The sequence below is a fragment of the Podarcis cretensis genome (assembly GCF_951804945.1).
Source record: "Podarcis cretensis genome assembly, chromosome: 8".
Classification (NCBI taxonomy): Eukaryota; Metazoa; Chordata; class Lepidosauria; order Squamata; family Lacertidae; genus Podarcis; species Podarcis cretensis.
This window is the reverse complement of record NC_137177.1, coordinates 75,578,508-75,604,076: the sequence shown is the minus strand read 5'-3', so window position 1 is coordinate 75,604,076 and position 25,569 is coordinate 75,578,508. Positions and strand designations below refer to the sequence as shown.

The window sequence follows — 25,569 nt, the reverse complement described above, 5'->3', positions numbered from 1 at the left end:
CCAAGCACTGCCATTCAGGTCGTTTCAAAGCGTGCCTGGTATTTGTTTTAACAAGAGGCGGGGCAATGAATGATGGGTAGCTGAGCATCGGTCAGACTGGAAGTGGGAGGTTAATATTGCTCTGGCGCTTATCATAATGACCGGACAAGGGTGTGTGAGCGGCTGCAGCAGGCAGAGGCAGCTGGGAGGATAGGATCCAACTCCAGCCAGGCATTTAGTGGTGGATTTATACTGGATCACCCACACATCATTTGATTCTTACCCAATGCTACCACATTATTGCCACATGGAAGAGCATACTTAGGCTATAATTCAACAAAGGCTGCTGCATACCCTGTTTACCGTGTACAAACACGTTAGCCACAGTCCACATCTACCCTATAGTTTCTTGAGAAATACTGTGTTTTGTGCGTTTCTCTCTCCCTCTCCCCAAAACCAGTTTTCATCTAGTTTGGATAAATAAGCCATATGGAAACATCCTGGCCCCCTTTTCACCTGCTGGTGTGGACCAGCAGCGGGCAACATGGAAAGGTAGCAGACTGTACCGAGGTGTTCAAAGGGCATGCAAATGCTATTTGAAAGGCAGCATTAAAAAGAAACCATGCTGTGTTTTAAACCAGTTATGTGTGCCCAGCTAAAAACAAATGCGGTATGAAAGTTGTGGTATGAAAATGTTACAGGCTTTCAGCAGGAAGCTACAGATATGCCGTGACTTGTTTATAAAGTGGTATCACAGTGTTTTGCATGTATGGTTATGAATGTGGCCCGGTCCTGATTCTCAGTATGCAGGGAGATTGGAATGTGATGGATCCTGCAGTTATGCAACTTGTGCAGATGTAATGGTAATAGTGCAAGCCAGGAAGTGCTCTACCATGTAATTTCCTGAGTTTATTATCTCAGTGGGCGCCTCTGGACAACCTGAACCTTAATCCTGATTTGTTTGCAGGGAGGCTTGACAACTTGGGCTACCTAATGAGCAATCTCATTCTGATTTGCTGGTGGGGAGGTTAGACAGCATTGCAGCAAAGCAAGAGTTACCCTTAGTTACCCTTATACTTTCCAGTCTGTAAGAACATAAGAAGAGCCTGCCGGATCACTGTGGAAAAAGGATGCTGGGCTAGGTGATCCACTGGCCTGATCTGGCCGGCTCTTCTTAGGTTATCAAGTCCAGCACCCTGTTCTCACAGCGGCCAGCCAGGTGCCCCAATGTGAAACGCAAATGCAGGACCTGAGTGCAACAACCACTTCCCCCTCCTGTGGTTTCCAGCTACTGATATTCAGAAGCATTGCTGCCTCTACCAGAGAGATAGAACATAGCCACCAGGGCTGGCAGCCATTGCTAGCCTTTTCCTCCCATGAAATTTGTCTAATCCTCTTTTAAAGCCATCCAAGTTGCAATTTTCTGTCACTTCTCTTATCGTAAAAAGTCTGATCTTTCTGCGGGGTGGGCTCCCAACCAGCTGTAATTCTCAGCCTAAATTTTCATTATTATTTTCAAATTTTATTTATTTATTTATTTTGTTTAAGTAATATAGAAAAAACTGTAGGGATGCAGGTGGGTTAAACCATAGAGCCTAGAGTCGGTCACGACTGGACCTAATGGTCAGGGATCCCTTTACCTTTACCTTTTACAGAAAAAAAACAACAAGAAGAAAGAAAGAAAAATAGAGAATTTTCTGCTACATGATTGAACCCCACTCGGAAATAGTAACTGCCTGGAAGTGCCACATCTTATCATCAAGTTTAGCTCCTCCCCAAGCTCCCTCGGAAGGGTTGTTTAAGACCATCCTGCCCGCGTCTTGCATTGTATGTTCAACCTGTTAACGGGCCCTCCTTGTGTCCTTCGCCTTTCCAGGTCCCTTGCTGAACCCCCTGACAGTCTACTGCCCCAACAGGTCTGAGTTGAAGTGCTGGCTCTACCACTTGGAGAAGCAGATCCATCTAAATGGGGGGAGCTTTGACATGCCTTTCCTTGCTCAGGTGAGTGCTTCGGGGATGGCCTGCATGCCAGCAGGGTGAACATGTAAAAATCGGAGTGACGGCCGGAGATTATAATTCCTGTTCTAATCCAACCTCTCCTCCCTTGCCCTGACATTGATCTGACTGTAGAATCTCACAAAACAGCAAGATGAGTTTGTTGGGTTGCTGAATTACACACCCAGATAACAAGATCTCTGCTTAGGTGTAAGTTTGTTGCTAGGTACATAGAGGACTTTTGGCACAAATTTATATACAGTCTGCATATGTTAATTTATACATGTAAATGCAATTTTGTGTGTGTGTGTGTGTGTGTGTGTGTGTGTGTGTGTGTTGGGGGGGAGGAGACCTCTGGTTCTTTCTGTCAGGGCTCACTCCAAGCTATGGGGTGCCAGCAGAATTTTCCTAGGCCCAATATTTATGTACACATTAAAATCAAAGCAAGTCTTGTCCAATGTCTAACATGGCCTAAGCCACGAAGGGCTGTAGCTTTGTGGTAGAGCATCTGCTTTGCATGCAGAAGGTCCCAGGTTCAGTCTCCAGCATCTCCAAGTAGGGATAGGAATGTCCCCTGCTTGAAAACCCTGGAGAGCTGCTGCCAGTCAGTGTATACAATACTGAACCAGAGGGACCAGTGATCTCTCTCTCTCCTGCCTTTCTACTATATCCATCTATTATGTGAACCTACAATCCCTCTGTCATCAGTCAATAACATCCACAGGAGATCTGGGTTCTGACACAAAGAGTTGGGCCTAACCCCCACAATGCCCATGTTCTGTAGGAACAGTGGAATAAAAAACAGGCTTATCAGTGCTGCTCCCAGTCTGTATTGTAGGGTTGGGGAGTCTCTGGCTTGTGGGCCAGTCTTGGTCTGCTAGTGGGTGCAGTTTGGCTTGCAAGGGCATTTCCCCAAACCATGCCGAAGAGTGGACATCAAAGTTGGCTGCAGGTTGTGTGGGGGCTGATAAAGATCTGGCCCACTAGGCCAAAAAAAAAAGTTGCTGTGTTGGATTTGTAATTGATTTTTTAAATGAAATGGTTTGGTTTTTTTACTGTGGTTATATATGGAATTGCTTTTATGTTTCTGTGTACATTGAATTGTTCAACCACAGGGAACTGTTTCCACATACGGAATTGCTTTTGTTTGTTGTGGGTGTCTTTACTGTGACATTGCTTCGGGATATTTTATGGGAAGTGATTCATAAAACAGAATCAAATAAATAAACAAATACTTCCTAGTAAAGCTAACAAAGTGCTGAAAATGTCTGTCTGGAACACCCAAGGCAGCTCATTCTGCAACCCGATTTGAAACCCCTTGCAACTCCCTTACCCCCTTGCTGCTCCGCTGCCTCCCGTGCCACAAGCACAGCCCTTTTCTGGGTGGGGAGCCGAGGGGTTTTTATCTTTTCCTTAAACAAAGGCTTAGTCAGCGTGGGAAATGATGAGTTAGTAAGGCAAACTGGAAACCAGCCCGGAACCAGCAGCTGTGAGGTGCGGGTGGTGAGGGAGGAAAGACTCAAACACAGGTGAGGCCTGCTGGTTTTGTTTTTGCCCCTGTAAATACCTTAACAGAAAAACTGTTCTGTGCTGTGAAACTGGCTTCTTTCGGTCTGTTTCCCAGGGTGAGCAATCCTTTCCCGAACAGTATCTGGGGCGAGAGAGAGAGAGAGAGAGAGAGAGAGAGAGGGAGCAGGTTAATTGGGGGGGGGGTTCCCCCATTCCTCACTATTTCCAGTCTGGCTCCGTACAGCTCAGTCATTGTTGCAGTTGCTGCTTCCGTAGCTGTATAAAGGGGGAAATGTTCCAGGTTGAAAAGCATTGACAAATAGTTTGTCAAAAGAATTTGAAGCGGAAACCAGGATAACTGGTTTTAGATCCTATTTATTTTCTTCAAGTGTCTTTTTAGGGAAGTCAGTCGACAGTGGGCAGGTAGCAACTGTCTGTGGCATGCTAGCCATACATTATCTCAAAGTATGTTTCCCCCAAAATGTTCTAACTACAGTGAAACAGAAAATGGAATATATGCTTTTTTAAAAAGAAAGAGCATAATGCAGTAGTAATGACAGATACACTTGGTCTCGAATGCCTGCCTTTGTATTTCTTAAATAGTGAAACAGCTCAGATGCACAACTCACATCTACCAGAAGCCTTTCTGCGTTCAGAATTGTGGGCCCAGTTTTACAGAACGCCCTCCTAGTTAAGATCCGACAGCCTCCCTCCCTCCCTGTTGAGCTTCCGACGCCCACTGGAGATTTTTTTGTTGTTGCTGTTCCAGTAGGCATTTCAACTGAAGTCTGATTTCATCATTTTAACTTATTTTTACCTTTTCTGTAGTATATTTCTTGTACGCAGCTTAGAGACAATTGCAGTTAAGCAGCACTTTTTTTAAAAAAAGTAAATTAAAAAATGTAAAAACAAATCATAGAATCATAGAGTTGGAAGAGACCACAAGGGCCATCGAGTCCAACCCCCTGCCAAGCAGGAAACACCATCAGAGTACTCCTGATGTACTCAAGCCTCTGCTCCAAAGCCTCTGCTCCAAAGAAGGAGACTCCACCACACTCCTTGGCAGCAAATTCCACTGTCAAACAGCTCTTACTGTCAGGAAGTTCTTCCTAATGTTTAGGTGGAATCTTCTTTCTTGTAGTTTGGATCCATTGCTCCGTGTCCGCTTCTCTGGAGCAGCAGAAAACAACCTTTCTCCCTTCTCTATGTGACATCCTTTTATATATTTGAACATGGCTATCATATCACCCCTTAACCTCCTCTTCTCCAGGCTAAACATGCCCAGCTCCCCTAGCCGTTCCTCATAAGGCATCGTTTTCAGGCCTTTGACCATTTTGCTTGCCCTCCTCTGGACACGTTCCAGTTTGTCAGTGTCCTTCTTGAACTGTGGTGCCCAGAACTGGACACAGTACTCCAGGTGAGGTCTGACCAGAGCAGAATACAGTGGCACTATTACTTCCCTTGATCTAGATGCTATACTCCTATTGATGCAGCCCAGAATTGCATTGGCTTTTTTAGCTGCCGCGTCACACTGTTGGCTCATGTCAAGTTTGTGGTCAACCAAGACTCCTAGATCCTTTTCACATGTACTGCTCTCAAGCCAGGTGTCACCCATCTTGTATTTGTGCCTCTCATTTTTTTTTGCCCAAGTGAAATACTTTACATTTCTCCCTGTTAAAATTCATCTTGTTTGTTTTGGCCCATTTCTCTAATCTGTCAAGGTTGTTTTGAAGTGTGATCCTGTCCTCTGGGGTGTTAGCCACCCCTCCCAGTTAATAATTTATTATCGCTTAACATCTATGATCCCTGAGCAGTTTATCTTAAAACCAAAATATACTTACTACAAAAAAATCAATAAAACAATAAATAAATAACAGAACGGCACATTAAAACTTTACAGTCTGGAGAAATGCTGCAAAAAATGTGGACCCCTCCCCCCAGTGGCGTTTAAAAGCAACCATTATTTGCGGCTGCCGAGCATGTTCCTGAGGGCAGATGCCACCACCAAAAAGGCCCCATTTCTGCAGTGATGTAAGGCCCAGAAGCTACAGCTGGTTATGGGAAACATGCTGCAGCTATATTGTTGCTGGGGACAAACTACTGCCAGCCCATAGCACCAGTTCTCAAAAGCTTGCCCTGGTTGACTATAATAAATTCTTGTATTAATTTGCAACTTGGGTGCAGGATACCTTAGTGACCACCTGATCCCTTATATCTCTGCCCAATCACTGAGATCTTCTGAGGACCCTCTGTTAGCTATTCTCCATGTCTCAGACACACAGCTTTTACTTCACCAGAAGTGTTGTGGGCCCAACTCTGTGGAGCTCCCTCACAGCTGAGGTTAGAGAGGCCCTCACCTTGCTGAACTTCAGGTGCTGGACAAAGACCTTTCTAGCTCAGCAGGCATTTTAAGGAAAGTTACTGTTTTTAGGGCTGATTTTTTCTGTTGTATTATTATTTAATTGTGTTCACTTCTTAGAGACTTGGCGTGATTAAAGCGGTATATTAATTGCTTAAATAAACAAGTTTTCAATCTAAAAAATATTATTTATTTGAGCTATTAGTATACCACTTAATCATGGCAAGTCTCTAAGTGGCAAACTACGGATATAGTGGTCTTTCCGGCAAGCCACCCGTTGTGCTCAGCACTGAGCCAAGGCGGACAGTTCTGCGTCCTTCATTGTCGTGCTTCCTTCCCCTTTAGAACGACTGTAAGCAGAGCTCCATCAGAAGAGAGCAGCTGAGGTGGTCTGTGCAGAATGCCGCTGTGCAAGAGTGGAGAGGCACCCAGCGGGAGTCTTTAGGCGACATCCTTTGCGTCTCTAAAGTGAAGCTGCAACACTTGCCCTTTCAGGTAGGACCCTTGATGGTCCACACCGCACAGAGTATATTTAAGTTTCATCATTTTTTTTTTGCTACTCATAAATTCCAGTGATTGACACAGCTGATTGGTATAGGAGCTGTGGTCCTGCAAACTGCTTCCCTTGACAAACGTCAGGAATTTTATTATAACTGAAGAGCAAAGAAGCTGGGGTTCTTTTGGCCTAGCAGGTTCAGATATCACCAATCTGTTGTTTGTTTTCTTCCCAGAGGAGCCTAGGTCTTTCAGAAACTCCAAAAAAGGATTAAGGTCAGCTCCAGACTTAGGAGTTACATCCGCATCATACATTTAGAGCAAGTTTTATACCACTTTAACAGTCATGGCTTCCCCCAAAGAATAGTGGTAGCTGTCATTTACCCATCACAGAGCTACAATTCCCAACTTCCTTAGCAAACTACAATTCCCAGGACAGCCACTGCCAATCACCATAGACAATACTGAGCTAGGGTCTGACTCTGTGTAAAGCAACTTCCTGTGTTCCTTTGTCGTAAGGGAAGGGCTGTGGCTCCACAGCAGAGCATCAACTTTCATAAAGACAGTCCCAGTTTCAATCCCCTGCTTCTCCAGATATGGCTGGGAAAAACTCCCTGGAGAGCCACTGCCAGCCAGTGCTGACAATATAGAGCTAAACGGATCAACAGTCTGACTCAGTATAAGGCAGCTTCCAATGTTCCTAATTCTGTATCTTTTTTGTACCCTCTGCACTTCTGGCTTCATTGAGTAGTTAGGCAGGTTGAATATTCAATTTGAGCTCAGTATGAACCTTGATCTTCTTGGTGTCTTAACAGGAGCAGCATGACCGACTACTGATCCTCTATCCTTCCACCCTGGTCATAGTATCCGAAGAACGCAACGGCCTCTACTTTAAGGTAGGAGCTTCCCCCAACACCCTCCACACCCCTGTACCCTTTATTTAATGTTGCCTATACTGTATAACATCTGTGTTATGTAAGTAGGGCTGCAACCTGAGTTTAAAGACCTTTTAATCAATCCATACTGTGAGTTTTAGTCCGTCGGTCTGTTGGTTTTAAATTTGCATATGGTTCGAAATAGTATTTCTGAAGCAAGATGCAGGCATCCTAGAAGACATCTTCATTCTATGTGTGAGGAAAGGGCGCATGCCTCTCTGAAGGCTAGAGATGAGACCCTCTGAATGCTACTTTAGACTAGAGAAGAGACCCTCTGAAGAATATTAGGGGAGTGGGCAGGGGAAGGACTAGACCATGTGAAAAATGAACATAATATTTTAGCTGCAGTTCATTCATTTTCAGCTTTGTGTTCTGGTTATAAAAAACCACACCTAGACATTCCGTTGTTGCACCCATAACCTAGGTTTTAGGTGCCATTAGCTCCTAGCTTTCATATCTCAGTTTCTAAAACTGCTCTGAGTAAAACATAGTTGAATACCGCTCTCTATATCTGACGTATAGTAGAGTCGGAAGGGACCCTGAGGAATTTGAATGCAGGAATATGCAGCTGTCCTAGAGGCCTATCCAGGCAGAGCCGTTGCCAATGGCCCCATAAGACAGATCAGCGACTTGAGTCTGTGGCAGAGGTGAAATGTGAACTGAGGGCTGCTATGCTCCACCTCTTTTGCTTCTTCTGCCCTGGCCTGTGCTTCCTGTCTGGTGAGCTGGCTTCATCAGCCTCTGCTTGACAAGTCAGCTAGCATTTGTGTCCTTGGCTGTAAGTGCTCTTGGCAAAGGAAATACTTTGCCGCCACCTCCTTTAAAAAAAGGGGAGGGGGGAGACCAAGGGTAAAGTTGGCCAACGTGGAATATATTTCCATCCACTTGCTTGGAAAGCCGGCTATGGCTTCTGAATATTTGTGGTTAAGCTGTCTCGGAACCAGAAGGGCGGTGGCTCCATTTGCGTTCCTTTGAAGCTGGAGAAGTGACCTCACTCAAGGCTCAAAGGCCAAGCCCATCTGTGGCCTCCTTCTCATGGAGGCAGTGTTGGCCTGGCTGTATCGCTTCATACTCGCAGTTGAAGGCTTGCATGGCTGAATGCTGCTCTGCATACCTACATCTATGTGGAACGAGTGTGGTATAGTGGTTAGAGTGTCAGGCTACATACAACCTGAGAGGAAGGGGTTCAAATCCTTACTCACCCATAAAGAACCAGCTACAGGGTTGAGGAAGATCTGGGTAAAGTCCTCTCAGGGGCCCTCTCCTCTGTCGCTGGGCCCTGGTGGACGGACCAGGCTGTGGCAGCAATGCTTGAAGCAGGAATTTCCCACAATTCCTCAGAGCAATGCTAGGCGAGGGGCATTCTGGGAAATTAAGAGTGGCTAGATCTCACTGCCTGGTGCTACTCAGAGTGCCAGGCCATTTGTGGTGGTGGGGAGGACACACTAAAGGGGGGGCACCAGTGGAAGCATCAGCAGTGGGGCCCTGGCAGTGAATTGGCTCTGGGTAACCCAGGGCTTATTTAGAGAGGCTGTACAGTGGTAAAAGGTAAAGGTAAAGGTACCCCTGCCCGTACGGGCCAGTCTTGACAGACTCTGGGGTTGTGCGCCCATCTCACTTAAGAGGCCAGGGGCCAGCGCTGTCCGGAGACACTTCCGGGTCACGTGGCCAGCGTGACATCGCTGCTCTGGCCAGAGCCAGAACCAGAGCCAGAGCCGCACACGGAAACGCCGTTTACCTTCCCGCTGGTAAGCGGTCCCTATTTATCTACTTGCACCCGGAGGTGCTTTCGAACTGCTAGGTTGGCAGGCGCTGGGACCGAGCAGCGGGAGCGCACCCCGCCGCAGGGATTCGAACCGCCGACCTTTCGATCGGCAAGCCCTAGGCGCTGAGGCTTTAACCCACAGCGCCACCTGCGTCCCTGTACAGTGGTACCTTGGGTTAAGTACTTAATTCGTTCCGGAGGTCCATTCTTAACCTGAAACTGTTCTTAACCTGAAGCACCACTTTAGCTAATGGGGCCTGCTGCTGCTGCCGCGCCGCTGGAGCACGATTTCTGTTCTCATCCTGAAACAAAGTTCTTAACCTGAGGTACTATTTCTGGGTTAGCGGAGTCTGTAACCTGAAGCGTATGTAACCTGAAGTGTATGTAACCCGAGGTACCACTGTACTAGGACCAGAAAGCTTACCAGGTGACTGGGTTGTTCCGCCTCTGTTTTGATTTTTACAGTTTTACCCATGAGCATATTACTTTATATTCTCTAACTTTTAAAAATATGTATTTAGAAATTTCTATTATAAATTGCTTTGATTTTAATGGAAAAGTGACTACAGTTTAGAAACTAAATAAATCCGGAACTTGTACCTTTAAAAAAGTAAATTTCTGCCAGGGGTCCTTTTCCCTTTCTTTCAGCAAAGGACCTTTATATGGATTGAATGCAGCTAAGCCCTGCTCTGGGTAGAACCATTGAAATTGATGGGCCTAAATTAGGGCTCATCCAGACTTCAGCTTGTCCCGCCTCTTTCCCCCAGGAAAACTTGTTCTTTACTGCTGAATTGGAGCAAGTGTTAATCAGGTTTTCCTCAGTGCTGAAAAGTGGGTTTTCCTGGGAAAACAGAAATCCGCTTCGATCTGTGCATATAAGGCACGGGAGAAGCCACTTGGTGCAGGACAAGCAGAAGGGTAGATGAGCCCTTAGTCATGTCCATTAACGGCAGCGGGTCTACTCTGAGCTAGACTATCACTAGATGCCACCCTATGTGCCCACTCCTCACGCTTGATCCAAGGCTTGTACATTTTATACTTCGGCATGCACAACTGAGCTCAGAATGTACACTTGAGAGGATGAGCCCTTGGATTCAATGAAGTCTTCACATTGCGTCTGGTTATAGGAGGCAGAACCAATCTTGAGATTCCTTTTAAAATAGCAAATCCTTACAGCGGTTGGGATTCTCTGATCACATTGCTGGGCAGTTGTTACAGGGGAAAAAATGCCTGTGGTTTTGTGGGGTGTGATGTGCTAGGGTCCAACTGTCATGGACAGCCGGCTGAATTGGGTGGCTTCCCATTCCCTAGAGCCACCTTTGACTGCCTTCAAGGCAAAACCAAAGACTGCAGGAACAAAGACATGATTTAAGTATTAAGAACATGAGAAGAGCCTGGCTGCTGGATCAGGCCAGAGGCCCATTATTGCCTGTTAATCTGGGTCTTGCTAGGCTTACATATTCATCACAACCCAGCAGTTGTATGTTTCATGCACACCGTAGGGCAGCTATGATGGGTCAGGCTGGATGGCATGATGCCATGTCTGTGTCTGCTCTGAAGAAGCTGCTCAGACCTTTGTGCACATACTTGCTGCTTGAGATGGAGACCTTGGCATCACGATAAGAGGAACAGGAAAAACAGCTGTGACACCAAAACAGAAGTGAAAGCGTAACATGTTTCTCCAAACCAAGTGTGCCAAAGTTCTCTCCATCCCGTTCTCACAGTGGTCAACTAGAGCAGGATAGCAACAGAACACAAATCTCCCCATTTGTGATTCCCAGTAATAGAAACCTCCTTTGAAGCTAGCAGTCTGCATTTCCCCTCTTAGGAGCGTAAGAATATAGGAAGCTGCCTTGGTTCATCTGCCTCAGTTTGTATTGTCTAAACTGGCAGCAGCTGTCCAGGGTTTCAGACAGGGGTCTTTGTTTCCCTGCTGATCATGGAGGACCAAATCCCCACAGTAGTTGTCATGAGCCTTGCACTGCTGTCAGGTTTGGGTTTGGGTTGGCAGGCCCAAGGCAGAGGAAGAAACAGAGCAGGACTTGATTGGTCAGAACCAGGGCCTGAGGAGGGGGCTGTTCCTGCTGTGGCAAGACTTCAGACACTTTGAATGGGGGAGCAGGGATGCTGGCTGCTCCCCCTGACCTCCCGCAGAACATTTCCATGGATGCTGGGGAGGGATGTGGGCAGCCATGGGAGGAGGCAGCCGTGTCTGATCAGGCGCCCAAAGGGAGAGGGTGCAGCAGTATTGTCACCTAGAAACAGGCGTCACCTCTACAGATGGGAGCAGGCTCACCCACCCCACAGGAGCGCTTGTCTGAAATTGCGCCCTTCTTGCAAAGCAAGCATGTTACACCTCCTCTTTGAAAGGTTGGCAGGTTGGTGGGTGGAAACTGTTGGGACACCTTTGTTGCTTCCGTCTGGTTCTGAACATCTTGCCTGATTCCTGAATTGTGTCTGCTGAACTCTGTGTCTGCTGCCTGCCCTGTACCATTGCTTGCTTGATTAAGGATCTCTTTCTTACTTGCACATAAGGGCCTCTGTGTGCGTGGGTTGGGCATGAGGCAGGACAGTGTGAAGGGAAAAGACTGGAGCTTCTGCTCTGTATGCCAAAGGTTCCAGGTCCAGTCCTTGGCCTTAGGAAAAACCCACAGCATGTTAAACTTTCACCATGGGAATTTTTATCTGTGGCTGAGCAGCTTTGCTTCACCTTTAAACTATATGGATTTGGATGTGGGGGGAGACCTGGGTGCATCCAGAGCCCGTGATGTGACACCCACCAAAACACCAGCAAGCTCACTGTAATGACAGTAGTCATCCAGTGGTAGCTGGTGCCTATGGGGCGGAAGGCAGAGAGACAAACAGTAGGTGGAGCCAGAGCCAATGACAGGCCGAGCCACCCCAATTGATTGTAAGTAAGCTAGCTGGTAGGTGGGGATTGGCAGAAGGCAGAAGGAAGACCTTATTTGTCCGAATTGGCCAACCTCCACAGGCAGTCACGCCAGCCCTCTGTACTGTAGGATCTGGCTTTGTAGTAGAGCTTGATGCAGAGGTGCAGCTGTGCAAACTTTCAGCCCTGTGTCGCCCAGTGCATCATCCACCTGTGATGCCACTGCAGGAACTTGGCTTTCCAGGGGCATGCCTGGGCTTGGCATCGCCCTTCTGCACATGAATTCCTCATTCCTGCCCAACGATGCTGGAATCCGGACCGGCTTTGTGCATTGCCAATTGAACAGAAGAAAGAAAACAAAAAAACTAAATTAGGTCACTTTGGGTTTGGTGCAAGCGATGGTGTGTGCGGCAATGAATGCAGTCCACCCAGTGTGACTGGACACCAAGTACTTAACGCTTCCCATAAGCAGAAGCCAAGTGCAAGCAGCGCCCTCACAAGAATCTAAGGAGAGCCTTAGCACTTTGCAGATGTGTCCATGTCTTTGCAGGCCTCTGCTTCCAGATCTGACACTGCGCTCGACCTTGCCCTCTTGAACAGCCACATCAGGCATCCTATGAATGAGGTTTGCCAGGCTTGCGCCACATCTGCCCTGGGAGCTAGGGCTGTCATCGAGGTTGGAGGGAGGCTCTTGCCTTTGCATGCCATGGCAGAGAATGCCTCTTGCTCAGCAAAACCTGTGCCAGCCAAAGCCTCTTGTGGGGCAGTGAGGAATCGACAGATCTTCCTGGATGTTCCTGTCAGAGCAAGCTCCACGGACTGGCTTAATTGAAGTGACATACCTCAGAAGGGAATGGTTTGTTTTCGCAGGGGAGGCAAGGTTTCCTTTGAGGTCAGGGGTGGCACCAGAGAGCTGGGTGCAGTTTGGGGAGGGCAGGAGGTGCCTTGTGGACAGATGGGTACCCTCTGCCTCTCCCCAAGACACTAGGCACTTCCATATGACAGCTTGTTGTGGACTCGGTGCTGCTCATGCTTGCAGGTTTTTTCTCCACAATCCACACAATGTAATTTCAGGAACGGCTGTAATACAGTGGTAGAGCACCTGTGCATGCAAAATGTCTGAGGCTCAATCCCCAGCACCTCCAGGTAGGGTTAGGAAAGACCCCTGCCTCTATTCCTGTATCCCTGCTCAGTTCTGGAATGGCTGTTTTAGTAACGAAGCCACCTCCAGAAATTCCTCTCGCATATCTTTCTCTGAATTTGCCTTTCACCTCTGTCTTTCCCCTGGCTTCTGCCTCTTTCACAGACACACACGTTTGTTTTGTTCGGTCTTCATGCAGAACTTTGGTCTTTCCAAGATCCTCGTCTTAACTGAGGTCACTTGGAAAGTCAAACTTGAGTCCCCTGCAGCCATTATCCTGAGCAAACTGTATTGGAAAGTATACAATGTTTGGGGAGCATCCAAAACTGGGATGATGACTCAGGAGTTTCGGAGAACAAAGTGCAGAGAGTCTATCTGTTGCAACTGTTTTTTTTAGGTAAACACACTAGCGAGACGTGAAACAAATTGTTGCAGTGTGGCGTGCTTCTGTTAAGTGTGCCAGTCAGATATGACCTTTTCTTGGATACTGGAGGGCTGTCTAGTCCATGCACCAACAGTTGGATTCTGTAACCTGCATAAATTATGCAAACTAGTGACCTTGATTTGCCTAATTCTGTTTTTGTTTGTCAAAGGAAACAGCTAAACATTAAAGCCCCCTCCTTCCCTAATCCCTCTGAGGTTGCATTACGCATTGTCTAAGTGTCCACATATTTTCAAGTAAGAAGAGCCAGGCCGTTGGATCAGCCCAGTGGCCCATCCAGTATCCTGTTCTCATGGTGGCCAACCAAATGCCTGTGGGAAACCCACAAACGAGAGCTGAGCAAATACCCCATCCCCTTCCCCCTTGCCCACAAACATTCTTTGGCTACTGAGCATGCTCAGTTCTCTTTCAGCTGTTTTGGGGATTCTCTTCATTTAAAAATACAAATAGATCTGCAAACATTGGAGCTCCCTCAAACGTCCTGATAGGCTCCTCTTGTATGTGGGTGTTTCGTCTTTGACAACATAGAATCAAGACAGAGACCCATCTTTTTAAGGCTATGCTTTGGAGTAGAAGCATTTAGATTTGTTTTTATTGCCAGTGTTTATTATTAGATAACATGGGCAGATAACTTCCCTAACTGCAAAAAGTCTGGAGTGTTTTTTTTTAAAGGTAGATTTGTTGTGCTAGGGAGACAGAGTGCTTCAGCTCATAAAATGCCCAAACCAGTATGCGCTAGAATTCCTCCCATAAAATAGTGACTGGAGGCACTATCATGGTGCTTCTGGATGGCCTGTTTATTGAACGTTCATCTTGATTTGTTTGCTCAAAGCTTACATGGGGGTTAAACTATATTTGATTTCTATTGAGCATTTGTTCTGATCTGTTTACGGGGCAGTTGTATGAAAACAAAAATTCGTCCTGGGCCCCTTCAGACTGGTGGGGGTGGTTTTTTTGCAGGTGTATTCCATAACGTATCATTGATGCAATAATAGCGCATTAGTGGTAGATTTATACAGGACTGCCAACGCATCATTCCACTTTATTAGATTATCTGTGATGCGTTCCCAATGTTAGTGCATTATTGCTCTTGCACTATAGCACAACAAAAGTAGGACAAAAAACAAACCAGAACTTTTGTGGTATAAAACATTACAGGATGCCAGCAGGAAGCTATGGGGCACGCAGTGTGCCCACCCCAAAACTTTAGTAGGCATAAGTAGTGCTGGAAGCAAAGATCACGTATAATCACCAGGATAACCAACATGTGCATTTGTCACAATTTGTGCTCAATAAAAAGGACCTTGGCAAAGCCCCTTGATTCCTTTGCAGGGTGTTTACACACCTTACTGGTAAGAACATAAGATGAGCCTGCTGGATCAGGCCAGGGGCCCATCTAATCCAGCCTCCTGTTCTCACAGTGGCCAACCAGAAGCCCATGGGAAGCATGCAAGTCGGACATGAGTCAACAATTTTCTGCCTACTTGTGATTCCTTGTGACTGGCATTCAGTGGAGGGCAGAGCATAGTCGTTATGGCTAGTAGCTATGGATAGCTTTGTCCTCCCCCACATTTGTCCAATCCTCATTTAAAGTCATCTAGGTTGGCAGTCAATAGTGCTTCCTGAGGCAGAGAGTTCCACAGTTCAGCTATACACGGCGTGAAGAAGTCATTCACTCATCTCACAGTGTTCCATGTATTTCCCTGTCACTTTCCAAACCACAGTCTGTTGTCCTAGAGCAATTAAATCCAGGTAAACAAAAAACCATGCACACAGGGTGCTTTAATACACTTTAATTGTTGTTGTTGTTTAGTCGTTTAGTCGTGTCCGACTCTTCGTGACCCCATGGACCAGAGCACACCAGGCACTCCTGTCTTCCAACACTTTAATTACTCGATCCTAAAGTTCTGGTGTGTGTGCAGATCTCTCCAGCAATATACTGACAGTCTGGAGGCACCCATAGTGAATCTCCTCAGTTGATTTTTAATTTGCCATAGGCGAATAACATGTTTTCCAGTTTAGTTCAACAGCATTTGCTTATTTATTTTAAAATATTTTCAATAGGAGGAAACTCAGGCTTGGAAGGTGTGTGTTAATTTTTTTCTTTCAAATTTACTAATCCCCACCCCATCCCACCCCCTCTGCCAACAGGGAGAACTGCCTCTGAATGCAATCCAGGTGCAATTTGAAGAAAACGAGAAAACATCTTTCCTAATAGAAGGTATGCCACAAATCACAAGCATAAAGTGAGAAGGGGATTGTTTAATTCAGGCCGAGGAAGTGGCAGAAATTGTGGTGCCTTAGATAATTAGACCAAGTCGTTGAAGGGACACTTCTCTACAAGGAAGGAGTGGGGGGAAAGCAGCATTTGAAAGAGAATGGAGAAATCATAGGCTCCATTCAGACTTTGGTTAAGGAAGCTTTAACTATGGTTTGTTCTAATGAAGTAGCAATCCAGAGTCAGAAATCAAGAAGCCGCTGATCTTGCTCAGTAGTAAAGCACACGGTACTTTGCATGCAGAAGGCCCCAGGTTTAATCCCCAGCGCCATCTCCTGTTAAAAGGATCAAAGAGCTGGTGATGGGAAAGGTTCTGGAGTTTGAGAGGTACTGGAGAGCCACTGCCAGTCATACAGGACTGGGTTAAGCGGGTAAATAAAGCAGAACTTTCCAACCGTGCTTTTTGAAAGGAGCTTGCAAACCATGGTCCGGTGTGACATCCCGAGCGAATCACGTTCAAGGCAATGTAATCTATATTCCTTGCAGGCCGTTTAATCAACTCCATTCGGGTGATTTGCCCCAGCTATGACGATTACCAAGAATGGCTGTACTGCCTGAAGACAGCTCAGTTCCGTAATGCTGATTCCTCCCTTTCTGGATCGGAGAGCTTCTCAGGACCAAAGCCACACCACCTGGCTCAGGTAAGGTTCCACAGACTCCCCGCTTGCTTAAAACAAAACAACCTATGGAGAATACTTAGGAGCTGGCTGTTTCCCCATCCATTTATTGTGCACTAGCTACAGACCCGTCAAATTGGGGGCAGAGATGATGTAGTTGCTCCAGTGGTTGTGTCGCTTTTGCATCCTACAAGTGTCATATCATTCCGTGGGAGTCTTTGAGAGCAAAAGTGGTCCCAGATCTGTGTGGGTTTTATTTCTTCATCATGCCAGTGTGTGACAGAATGGGCATCTGGGTGGCCACTGCGAGAACAGGATGCTAGATGGGCCACTGACCTGATCCAATAGGGTTCTTCTTACATTATTAATTGTGAGAACTGCCTCTCACGTTTATTGTGTACCATTCCTGTTGCACTTTTCAGTTCGTTAATTGCACTTTCCCTTAACAACAGCCCTGAGAGGTAAATTGTGCCAGATAAATCCATAACTGGGTAGGATTTGAACCTGGGTTTTTGTTGCCAGCAGCCAGCACTCTGCCCTTCTGTATCACATTGGCCCAAAGAAAGTCAGCTGTAACTATGCAATATTTAATAACTGAGAACCCTATCTTCCTCTTCCTTGTTTGTTGCTTCAGTTCTCAGGAAGCGGGAGAGGCTCACTCACGTCTGATGGCCGAACAAACTCCTGGGCATCAGGAGGGAAGGGGGCAACATCCACACACCACTCCCAGAACAGCGCGGGCTCCCTTTCCGAGAGGCAGTCATTTGGTGTGATGCCAGAATGCCGACTAGCTGATGACTCCCAGGCTCAACCAGTCCGGGTAGGTAAAAATTTTGGAAATTAGAAGCTGAGATAAGCTGCGACATGAAGTGGTTTTCATGCCACCTCCTTTATGAGCAGGATCCTTGATGTTCAGGAACCTCACCACCAGGGCTTGTATATATTCTGTGACGGGGGCAGGATCTCTAACATAGTAATCCTAATTCTGCATCAAGAAACATTAAATTCTGAGAATTCAATAAATTAAACAAATTTGCATGGCTTTCTCTTTTGTTCTGATTTTTGCTTGGGAGCGTTTGCTGTACCCTTTTTGGAGTCTGCTAACAAGATTTTTGTTTAGGCAAGCCTCTCCAGACATGCAGAATGTTGACATGGATTTTAATCAGGCTTTTAGCTTGTTGCTGATTTTAATAACTTTTTTTTTAATGTTGGTTGCTTTTAACTATTTTACTGATCATTTCATTATTGCATTATTTTTGTAAACCACTTGGGGTTTTTTTTTACAATTAAGCGGTGTATAAATCTTTTAAAGTAAAAAAACAGGCCAACATAAATTTAATGAATAAATGTTTAATAAAACTAAACTAAACTGACACAGTGAGAGCTGGGACCAAAGAGGATGTTACAACAAGGAGATATAACTAGGAGACAGGACAGAAGAACGTAATCCATCATCATCACGTTGGAGGAAAATGCACATAACTGGAGCTTGGTTCTCAGATAACCAAATCACATGATTTCTCCTTTTCTTCTCAGTGTCCGGGAAAGCCAGTCTCGACAAGCACAGGGATTCCAAAAGCTGAGCTGAAAAGGAAAGGAAGCTCTCGAAAATCCAAAGGGAAATGTGGGCCACTGGCCCAGCAGCCACAACCCCACAGCCAGGATGGGGAAAGGAACCATTTCCAGCTCATCCCAGAGCATCCCAGTGGAGAAGTCCTTTCTCCAGTGTACAATGAGCCATACTCCGCCGTGGTTCAGCATCTTCCCCCGTTGCATCTGGATGTGAACAATGTAAGCGACCAGGAGATGGGACCTGTAATGAGATATGGGGCTGCTTGTGCGTGAGCGCTTAGACTCTCAGAGTTTTGTAATCAGTTTCAAAACTCTCCCTCTCCGCGGAGCCATCGGTGCATGGCTCCCTTAATCGCTGGCAGAATCCGTCAGTGGGCGTTTCCGGAATTTCTTCCAACATAAGAGTTTCTTGACAGAAACTCTACGCCTTGATTCTCTACGTGACAGCTTCCTGCGCAGAGTAGGCGTCCCAAGGGGAGGTCCTGAGCTCTCCCCGCTGTTCACACTGGAAGCGTCTCGGAGCCGTTCCTCCGACTCGGTTTCAGCTGAAACTCTCCCTCTCCCCCTGCTGGTTCCCTCCTCAGCATCTGAGGGTCTCCTAGCTTCCTGGAGCCCCTCCACCACCTGAAGCTCCGATGGCAGTTCCCTGACAGGACCAATGTTCAAACTTCCTCTACGATGGCTGTGCTCTACCTCCACAGTCCGAGGCAGCAATGCTTCTGAATGCCAGTTGCTGGAAACTACAACAGGGGAGAGTCCCCTTGTGCTTGGGTTCTGCTTGAGGCTTCCCCACAGGCATCTGGGTGGACAAGATGGGCCATTGGCCTGATCCAGCAGGCTCTTACGTTGGTAGCAAGGAATTGCAACTCAGAGGCAGGACATGTGCCGAGGTCCAGGCAGGGCTGGGAAAGATGTCTGCCTGAAAACCTGGGCTTAGTATAAATCAGAGGTTGGGAAGTTCATTTTTAAAAAGGAACTAAGTCTAGTTCAAGGGAGGCTCAGAGGTGTGATAAGGGAGAGGGCTTTACAGTTGTGGCTGTCTGTGGAATGCTCTCCCCAGTGAGGTCTACCTGATGCCTTCATTGACATCTTCTCAGCGCCAGGGAAAGACATAACTTTTTGCCCCAGGCCTTTGATAAACTATGATGATGTTGTTTTGTTAGTGGTGTGCTTCCAACACTTCCTTTCTCTGTTACGAGGGTTGTTTTGTTCTGTTGTTATAGCATGGTACATTTATATTTATGTTTAAAATGCATTGTAAGTCACTTGGAGACTTTCAGGTGAAAAGTGACTCGTAAGTCTAATTCAACTCTCAGGTCTGATGTTCTCCCCTTCTAGTACCAGTAGTAATTTTATACAGTTTCTTCCCATGTTCCAGTGCTTACATCGTAATTCCCTGCATGCACTGCATTGCATATGATTTTGCAGGTGCACTAACCTTTCCCTGGAACCAATTTCTGCTCAAGTAGTGAGGCATCACATTCATTAACCTTCTTTTCTCTTCCTGTAGCTGCCACCGTGGAACTTGCGAAGAGGAACTTGCCCAGCTCCCACTAAACTGGAGAACGTACCTCTGCCTTCCTCCCCTATGTACGCTGACCCTTATACACCAAATTCCCCTTCTTCGCACAGAGCAGGAGACCCCAACTTCCTTGAAGAGGTATTGTGCACGTTAAGTTGACAGTAGATCCCTTGAAAAGGTGCCCCAAAGTTTAACAAAGGAATCCCCAAATTGTTTGCTGTGAGGGGAAACCCACCAGTGTGACATAAATTGAAATAAGTACAAGCTCCTTTGAGCTTAAATAAGTATTTATCTGTAGAAGAGCCATCCCCTTGCTTTTCTACGTCAGTAACTTTTCTCGAAGTTCTGTTGGGAGATGAATTCCAACTACATCTGGAGGGCCACAGGTTTCCCACCAGTTCCTTAAACAAAGCTTCGTGAGAGGTAGAGTCAGACAGAATCTCATTGGAATAACCAGCTAAATATAGCCGTGTTTCCTTTTCCTTTGAAGTTCATGAAACACCATGGAAATAGCTCCTTGGAGCAGCAGAATGGCTACCCAGCCATACCTGTGTCTGTCCCTGTCTCCCAAAATCCTCTGGTGCAGAAGAAGAACTCCCAACCTCTGCCTGACAACCATTGGCAAGAGCAAACGCCTCAAAAGAGATGCAACATGCCTGGGTCCATTTTTAATTTCTCAGTGATGCCTTCTCCAGACACCGATTGTTTGACCTCAGTGAGTACAGTCTAAAGGGGAGTACTCCTTAGTGCAGGTGTGGGGAACATGTGACCTTCCAGATGTTGCTGAACCACAACTCCCATCACCCTTGGTTTTTGGCTATGATTGCTGGGGCTGATGGGAGTTGTAGTTCAGCAACATCTGGAGGGCCAGAGATTCCCACACACCTGCTTTAGTGTGTTTGGGTTTTCTAACTCCTGGGTTACAGGTTATTAAGATTTCTTTTCTCTCTGGACTCCATCTGCGTTATTTAAGTGACATTGCTAACACCAACTTTGTTTCTCCTCTCTTCTCCCTCCACCATTCAGAGCACCTTATCACGGGATGAATTTCTGACAACTTCCTTGCTGCATTCAGGTGAGTCCCAGGTTTCTTGGGCTGTCTCACAATACAATCCCAGCTCCAAGTACTCTAAAAAAAAAGAATACATCGGGGTGGGGAACTTTCTTTCCTCCCGAGGAGCACATTCCCACCTGGGCAACCATGTGAGAGCCACATGCCAGTGATGGGTGGGGCAGAAGGAGCAAGGGAGCAGAGCAACAAACAAGCCATATGGTTTCTATGCATAAGAGGCAATTTTTGGAGCTCAAGGTAACATTCAGGTCAGGCAAAAGCACACAGGATGTGAAGCAAGGCCAGGAAGAGGTGCGGCTTGTGGCAAGGGGGTGTGGCTCAAGAGGTTGAGTGTCATGGGGAGAGTTCCGATGGCCAGATACAAGCTCATCCACACTTCCATTTCCCTGCTGCTTTCCCCCAGGAAAACCTGTGGTTTAGCGCTAAATCAGAACAAACCACAATCAGGTTTTCCAAGTTTGCCAGTTGTTCCGTTTTAATGCTAAAAAGTGGGTTTTATGGGAGAAAGCAGTGGGGCAAAGGCAAAACTGCTTGGACCTGTGCCAAGAAAACACAGGATAAGTGGAAAATCACTCAAACAACCTGTGCTTTTTAGTCAAGGGACAAGCAGAAGTGTGGCTGAATCCAGAGTGGCTATTTAGGCCCCTGCTTAAAACTCACCTATTTACACGCAGGTTTTACCTAAAGGGTGATCTCTGCTATGTTTAATGTATTAAGCTGATCTACTGATTTATTTATTTTTTTTACTATATTTTGTTTTATGAATGTAATCTTACTGTGGATCTTGCCGTGACAATTTTCTCGTGGTGATGGTGGCGTAGAAATCCTTGCAAATAAACAAAACAACATAGTTTGGTTGGGTTTTAGGAAAAGGGCCATGTACCAGTCAGTCCTAAAAAGATTCCACAGAGTAGAAAGGTTTCCAGAGCATGTCTAAAAACAAAAGAAGGAGGCAGCTTGGTGCATCTCTTGGGAGGGAATTCCACAATTGTGGGATCTGTATCTGTCAGTCAAACATTTGCTAATGTCAGGCCAGAGGACAAGGTTTCCGATTCCCAGCTTGGGCCTCAAATAGGTGCATTTGCATGCAGGTTTAACTGTGGGTTAAACCACAGAGCCTAGAGCTTGCCGTTCAGAAGGTTGGCGGTTCGAATCCCCGCAACGGGGTGAGCTCCTGTTGTTCGGTCCCAGCTCCTGCCAACCTAGCAGTTCGAAAGCACGTCAAAGTGCAAGTAGATAAATAGGTACCGCTCCGGTGGGAAGGTAAACGGCGTTTCCGTGCGCTGCTCTGGTAGTCATGCTAGCCACATGACCTGGAAGCTGTAAACGAGCTCCCTTGGCCAGTAAAGCGAGATGAGCGCTGCAACCCCAGAGTCGTCCACGACTGGACCTAATGGTCAGGAGTCCCTTCACCTTTCCTTTACTCCTTAATAGGCAGCTCCCCGTGTTTATGTCTAGATATTATGTCTAATTCCTGTGCCTCAATTTATCCACTGCCTCTGTAGATGAAAGCCTCAGAACGTACGACCTGCCCAACAGCGGACGAGAGCGCCTCGACTCTGCCTACCACGATTATGCCGAGCTCCAGAGTTTCCAGAGCGACTTCAGTTACGACAACATATGGGAGACTGAGGTGAAGGGCTCGGGTTTCCGACGGACGGTGCCAGTCTCTGACAACGAGATCTACCATTGCTGAAAGGGGGGAGGAGAGGACTTGAGACCTACCACTGCTTAAAATGGGGTGGGGGTGATATGAAGCACTGAGGGCAGCAACAAAGAGCTTCAGAAAGAAACATGGCTGCCTGCCTCTCCTCTGCTCCTCTTGCTTTTGTTGCTGGGGCAGTATAAGGATTGGAAAATTGAGCTCAAGGCTAACCAGGCTCCTCTTTTTTTAAAAAAAGAAACAAAATGCTCCTCTGGAAGTAAGAAGTTTTTGTATCCTAGAGAAGGCAGTGGCCCTTCCTGTTACTTGTAGGCACACTTTTATGCTTTGATTTGTTCCTTCACTTCCTGTTGTGGTGCTATGAGAAACAGGTCTGGAAAAGGAGCCTGGGCTTTCAGTGAGAGCATTCCACCCCCCCATCCAATCCACTGTGCCTGCATTTGTGGACTTGCAGTTGGGACACTGGACTCTTGGTAATGGCTATGAAGAAAAGAATAATAATAATAAAAAACATCGGCCCTGCACTCCTCATTGTTGCAGCTGGTGGAGACCGAAGTCCACATTTTTGCATCTGACCAACGGATCTTGCCATTTTATGCAAGAAGAGGAAGAAGAAAATTCACTTGCTAGCTGCGACAATTTTCTTTTTTTGGCGGGGGAGGGGGATGTGGCAAGAGAAGTATTATGAAAACAAGGGAACTGCTTAGTCTAAAATGAAGGTGTGCTGATGGGTATATATAATTTGAAAATGTTAAACTGCAACACCGGCAGATGTGTGCAGCAGGGAATGACACCGGCAGCCGCTTCCTATTCTCCTGATACTTTAGTGCTTACCAGGGAAACCCAGACCTCTGCTTTTTTGGAATAGCATGTTCCACAAAAAGCAAGGAGGCTGTGCCTCCCTTGATTGTGTGCAGAATGTGCTTCATTCACAACAGCTACCTGGGGAAGAAGAGGCAGGGCTAGTTCTTGCCTGCCTAAGACCCGTGTGGGTGGAAGACGCCCATCCAATGCCCAGGTGAACATGCCCTGTTCAAATGTTACACAGTTCACTGCTGGGTGCTGCACCTCCTGTGTGCCTGCAGCTTGCAGCGTTGGGCCAGGACCTCTTGTTTTTTGCAGCACTGCAAGTGAGCAAATTTCAGAATAAAAGGTGGTGGTCACGTCTGCCAGCACTGAGGCAGATAGTCACAGTGGTCATGCAGGGAGAGGAATTGAGAAGGCGGGTGCTCTGGTACTCAGTTGAGAGGTTTGCTGGGCCTGGCCTGGCCCCCTGGAGCCTCGGGGCGGAGCCGTGTGTTGAGCAGCGATGGGGGACCACTCTGGCCTTCCTGGTGATGTTGAGATCACTGGGAGTTCTGTTTGCCCAACAGCATTTGGACTGTCCAAGCGGTTCCCCATCCTTGCTTTAGAAAAGAGTGCTTTTGCATCCAAAGGAGCTGGTATGGGCTTGCATTTATCATTCATCCCAGGCTCCAGTACCAACCTGGTGGGACAGGCAAGCTCTGTGAGGCCACAAATCTTCGGGTTCCAAATTCTGAAACCTGCAACCAATCAGGTCAAGTCTGCTTCTATTATAATTTATTATAAATTGCATTTATACCCCACTGTTCCTTCAGGGAGTTCAGGGCATGCCATGCCTAGCCCCTCCTTTCATTGCCCTAGCAATCCTGAGCTTCAGTGGCCTTTGTGACTGAATGAGGATTTGAGCCTGGAACTCCCAGACCTTGGTCCAGCACTCTTAACAATTAAAACCTCACTGGATGATTTATCATGTTGTGGTGGTACCACATCAGGAAAGGGCCTGGTGTGTCTTCCTTACTTGAACTTTTTATATAAATAAATAAAAATAAATATTACTTTAAACAGACGGCGACCAGCGAAGTTTACATGTAGGTTTTTTTTTTTGTTTGATGTTTTATTTAATATGTAAACACGGGTGCCTTGGGGCAGTGGGAGAGGTGGGAGGAAGAAATGCTATTCAATTGTGTGATTGTTGACAAAACTCTGTGGAGTGCTCCTGGAACTGCCTTGCATCTTTCCAGCTGGCCCAGAGTTACACCAACTTGGGGGTGCTTGTTTCTGTACAGTATTTGAAACCGCAGGTCTCTCCTTTTTTTTGTATTTTCAAGGAAGGGGTAGCTTTAGACCCAGTGAAAGTAGAAGGATTTTTTTAAAAAAATATATTATTTTACAAAGCAGATGTAGGAGCTTGTAAAAAGACGGTGGGTGTCAAAACGTTCAGGGCTCAGACCACAGCTGCATTAGACCCATTTTCAAAGATTTTGCGGAGAGGGTGCGTTTGTGTGTTTGTATATGTGTGCATGTGTGTATAAGGAGGGCGAGGTGTTGTAGCAAAGTTGCAAATTTTACATGCTGTACAGTTCTCTTGACACGTTCTTGGAAGACCATACTGCTAATAAAGTTAATATATGTAACAGTTCATAGCTTTTTGCTCCTTAATTTAACTAGATTTCATGGAGAATGAGACTATTGGTGACTATGAGCAGTGGTACCAATTTTATGATGATAAGTCTTAGCCGCTGGACTGGCCCCATTAAAGGACCTTATTGTATATGCTAAAACATTTCAAACCCATGTTGAATCTCAAAGTACAGTACTTCCTAATTCAACTCACACCTGCAGTAGAGGCCTAAATTTATGGCATGACATCATTAGAACTAGTTTGAGTTCCATCTCTCACATCTCCTGTACAGGTGAGGCAATAGATTTCCCCAGAAATCAAAGGTGCACTGACTTGCTGGGGAAACCTAATATGCTGGGATTGTGTTTCCAGGTCACCTAGTTTTAGATTACTATCACTCCTGCAATCTGGCTTTTTGAAGGGTGGAGACAGATTTCAGGCACAGGCTGTAAAATACTGTATTTACTCAAGTCTAATGCGCCATCAAATCTAACACACACCTTAATTTTCACAATGTAATTCAGCCAAAAAAGGGTGAGCATTAGATTCGAGTAAATATGGTACATCTTGCAGGAGCATGTATTCAAACTTCAGTGCCCTTGATGTTAATACAGTAGAACAGTGGGATCTGCAACCAAATTTTGAAGTGTGAAGTGCTTCACACACACACGTCTTACGCCTCATGTTCCCTAGTTCACTTCTCCATTGGGCTATTATTTGAGAGAGGTGTCTTTTTTTTTTAAAGGACCCCCCCTCCCCAAAAAATACATTTTTATTTTTGTATACCTGCAAACCTGGGAATCTCCCATGCTCAGTGCTACCTTTCTCTTCTGCATGGGTGATGCTGTTCTGGCTATGTAAGAAACACAGCACTTGCTGCCCCCATCCTGGAAACAAAGGAAATTGCTAT

General features: G+C 46.3%; 1 protein-coding gene and 1 long non-coding RNA gene across 3 annotated transcripts in view; one reads left to right on the top strand and one right to left on the bottom strand.

Moving 5' to 3' along the window:
• Positions 1-3,626, bottom strand: part of LOC307222260 — a 36,025-nt gene extending 32,399 nt beyond the window's left edge. The window contains exon 1 of the long non-coding RNA XR_013841689.1: positions 3,542-3,626. This is a non-coding gene — a long non-coding RNA (uncharacterized lncRNA). The remainder of the gene's footprint in view (positions 1-3,541) is intronic.
• The window catches only part of PLEKHN1 (pleckstrin homology domain containing N1), a 63,664-nt gene extending 38,987 nt beyond the window's left edge, over positions 1-24,677 (top strand). The window contains exons 6-16 of one of the 2 annotated variants that reach the window (XM_079986942.1): positions 1,856-1,980; positions 6,188-6,337; positions 7,153-7,233; positions 15,662-15,731; positions 16,275-16,429; positions 17,040-17,225; positions 17,942-18,196; positions 19,488-19,637; positions 19,990-20,214; positions 20,526-20,574; positions 22,077-24,677. In XM_079986942.1, the coding sequence (XP_079843068.1) occupies positions 1,856-1,980; positions 6,188-6,337; positions 7,153-7,233; positions 15,662-15,731; positions 16,275-16,429; positions 17,040-17,225; positions 17,942-18,196; positions 19,488-19,637; positions 19,990-20,214; positions 20,526-20,574; positions 22,077-22,267 (1,637 nt within the window). In that variant the 3' untranslated portion in view covers positions 22,268-24,677. The remainder of the gene's footprint in view (positions 1-1,855; positions 1,981-6,187; positions 6,338-7,152; positions 7,234-15,661; positions 15,732-16,274; positions 16,430-17,039; positions 17,226-17,941; positions 18,197-19,487; positions 19,638-19,989; positions 20,215-20,525; positions 20,575-22,076) is intronic. The other variant, XM_079986943.1, reaches the window with a different exon arrangement.
• Positions 24,678-25,569: the final 892 nt, after the last annotated feature.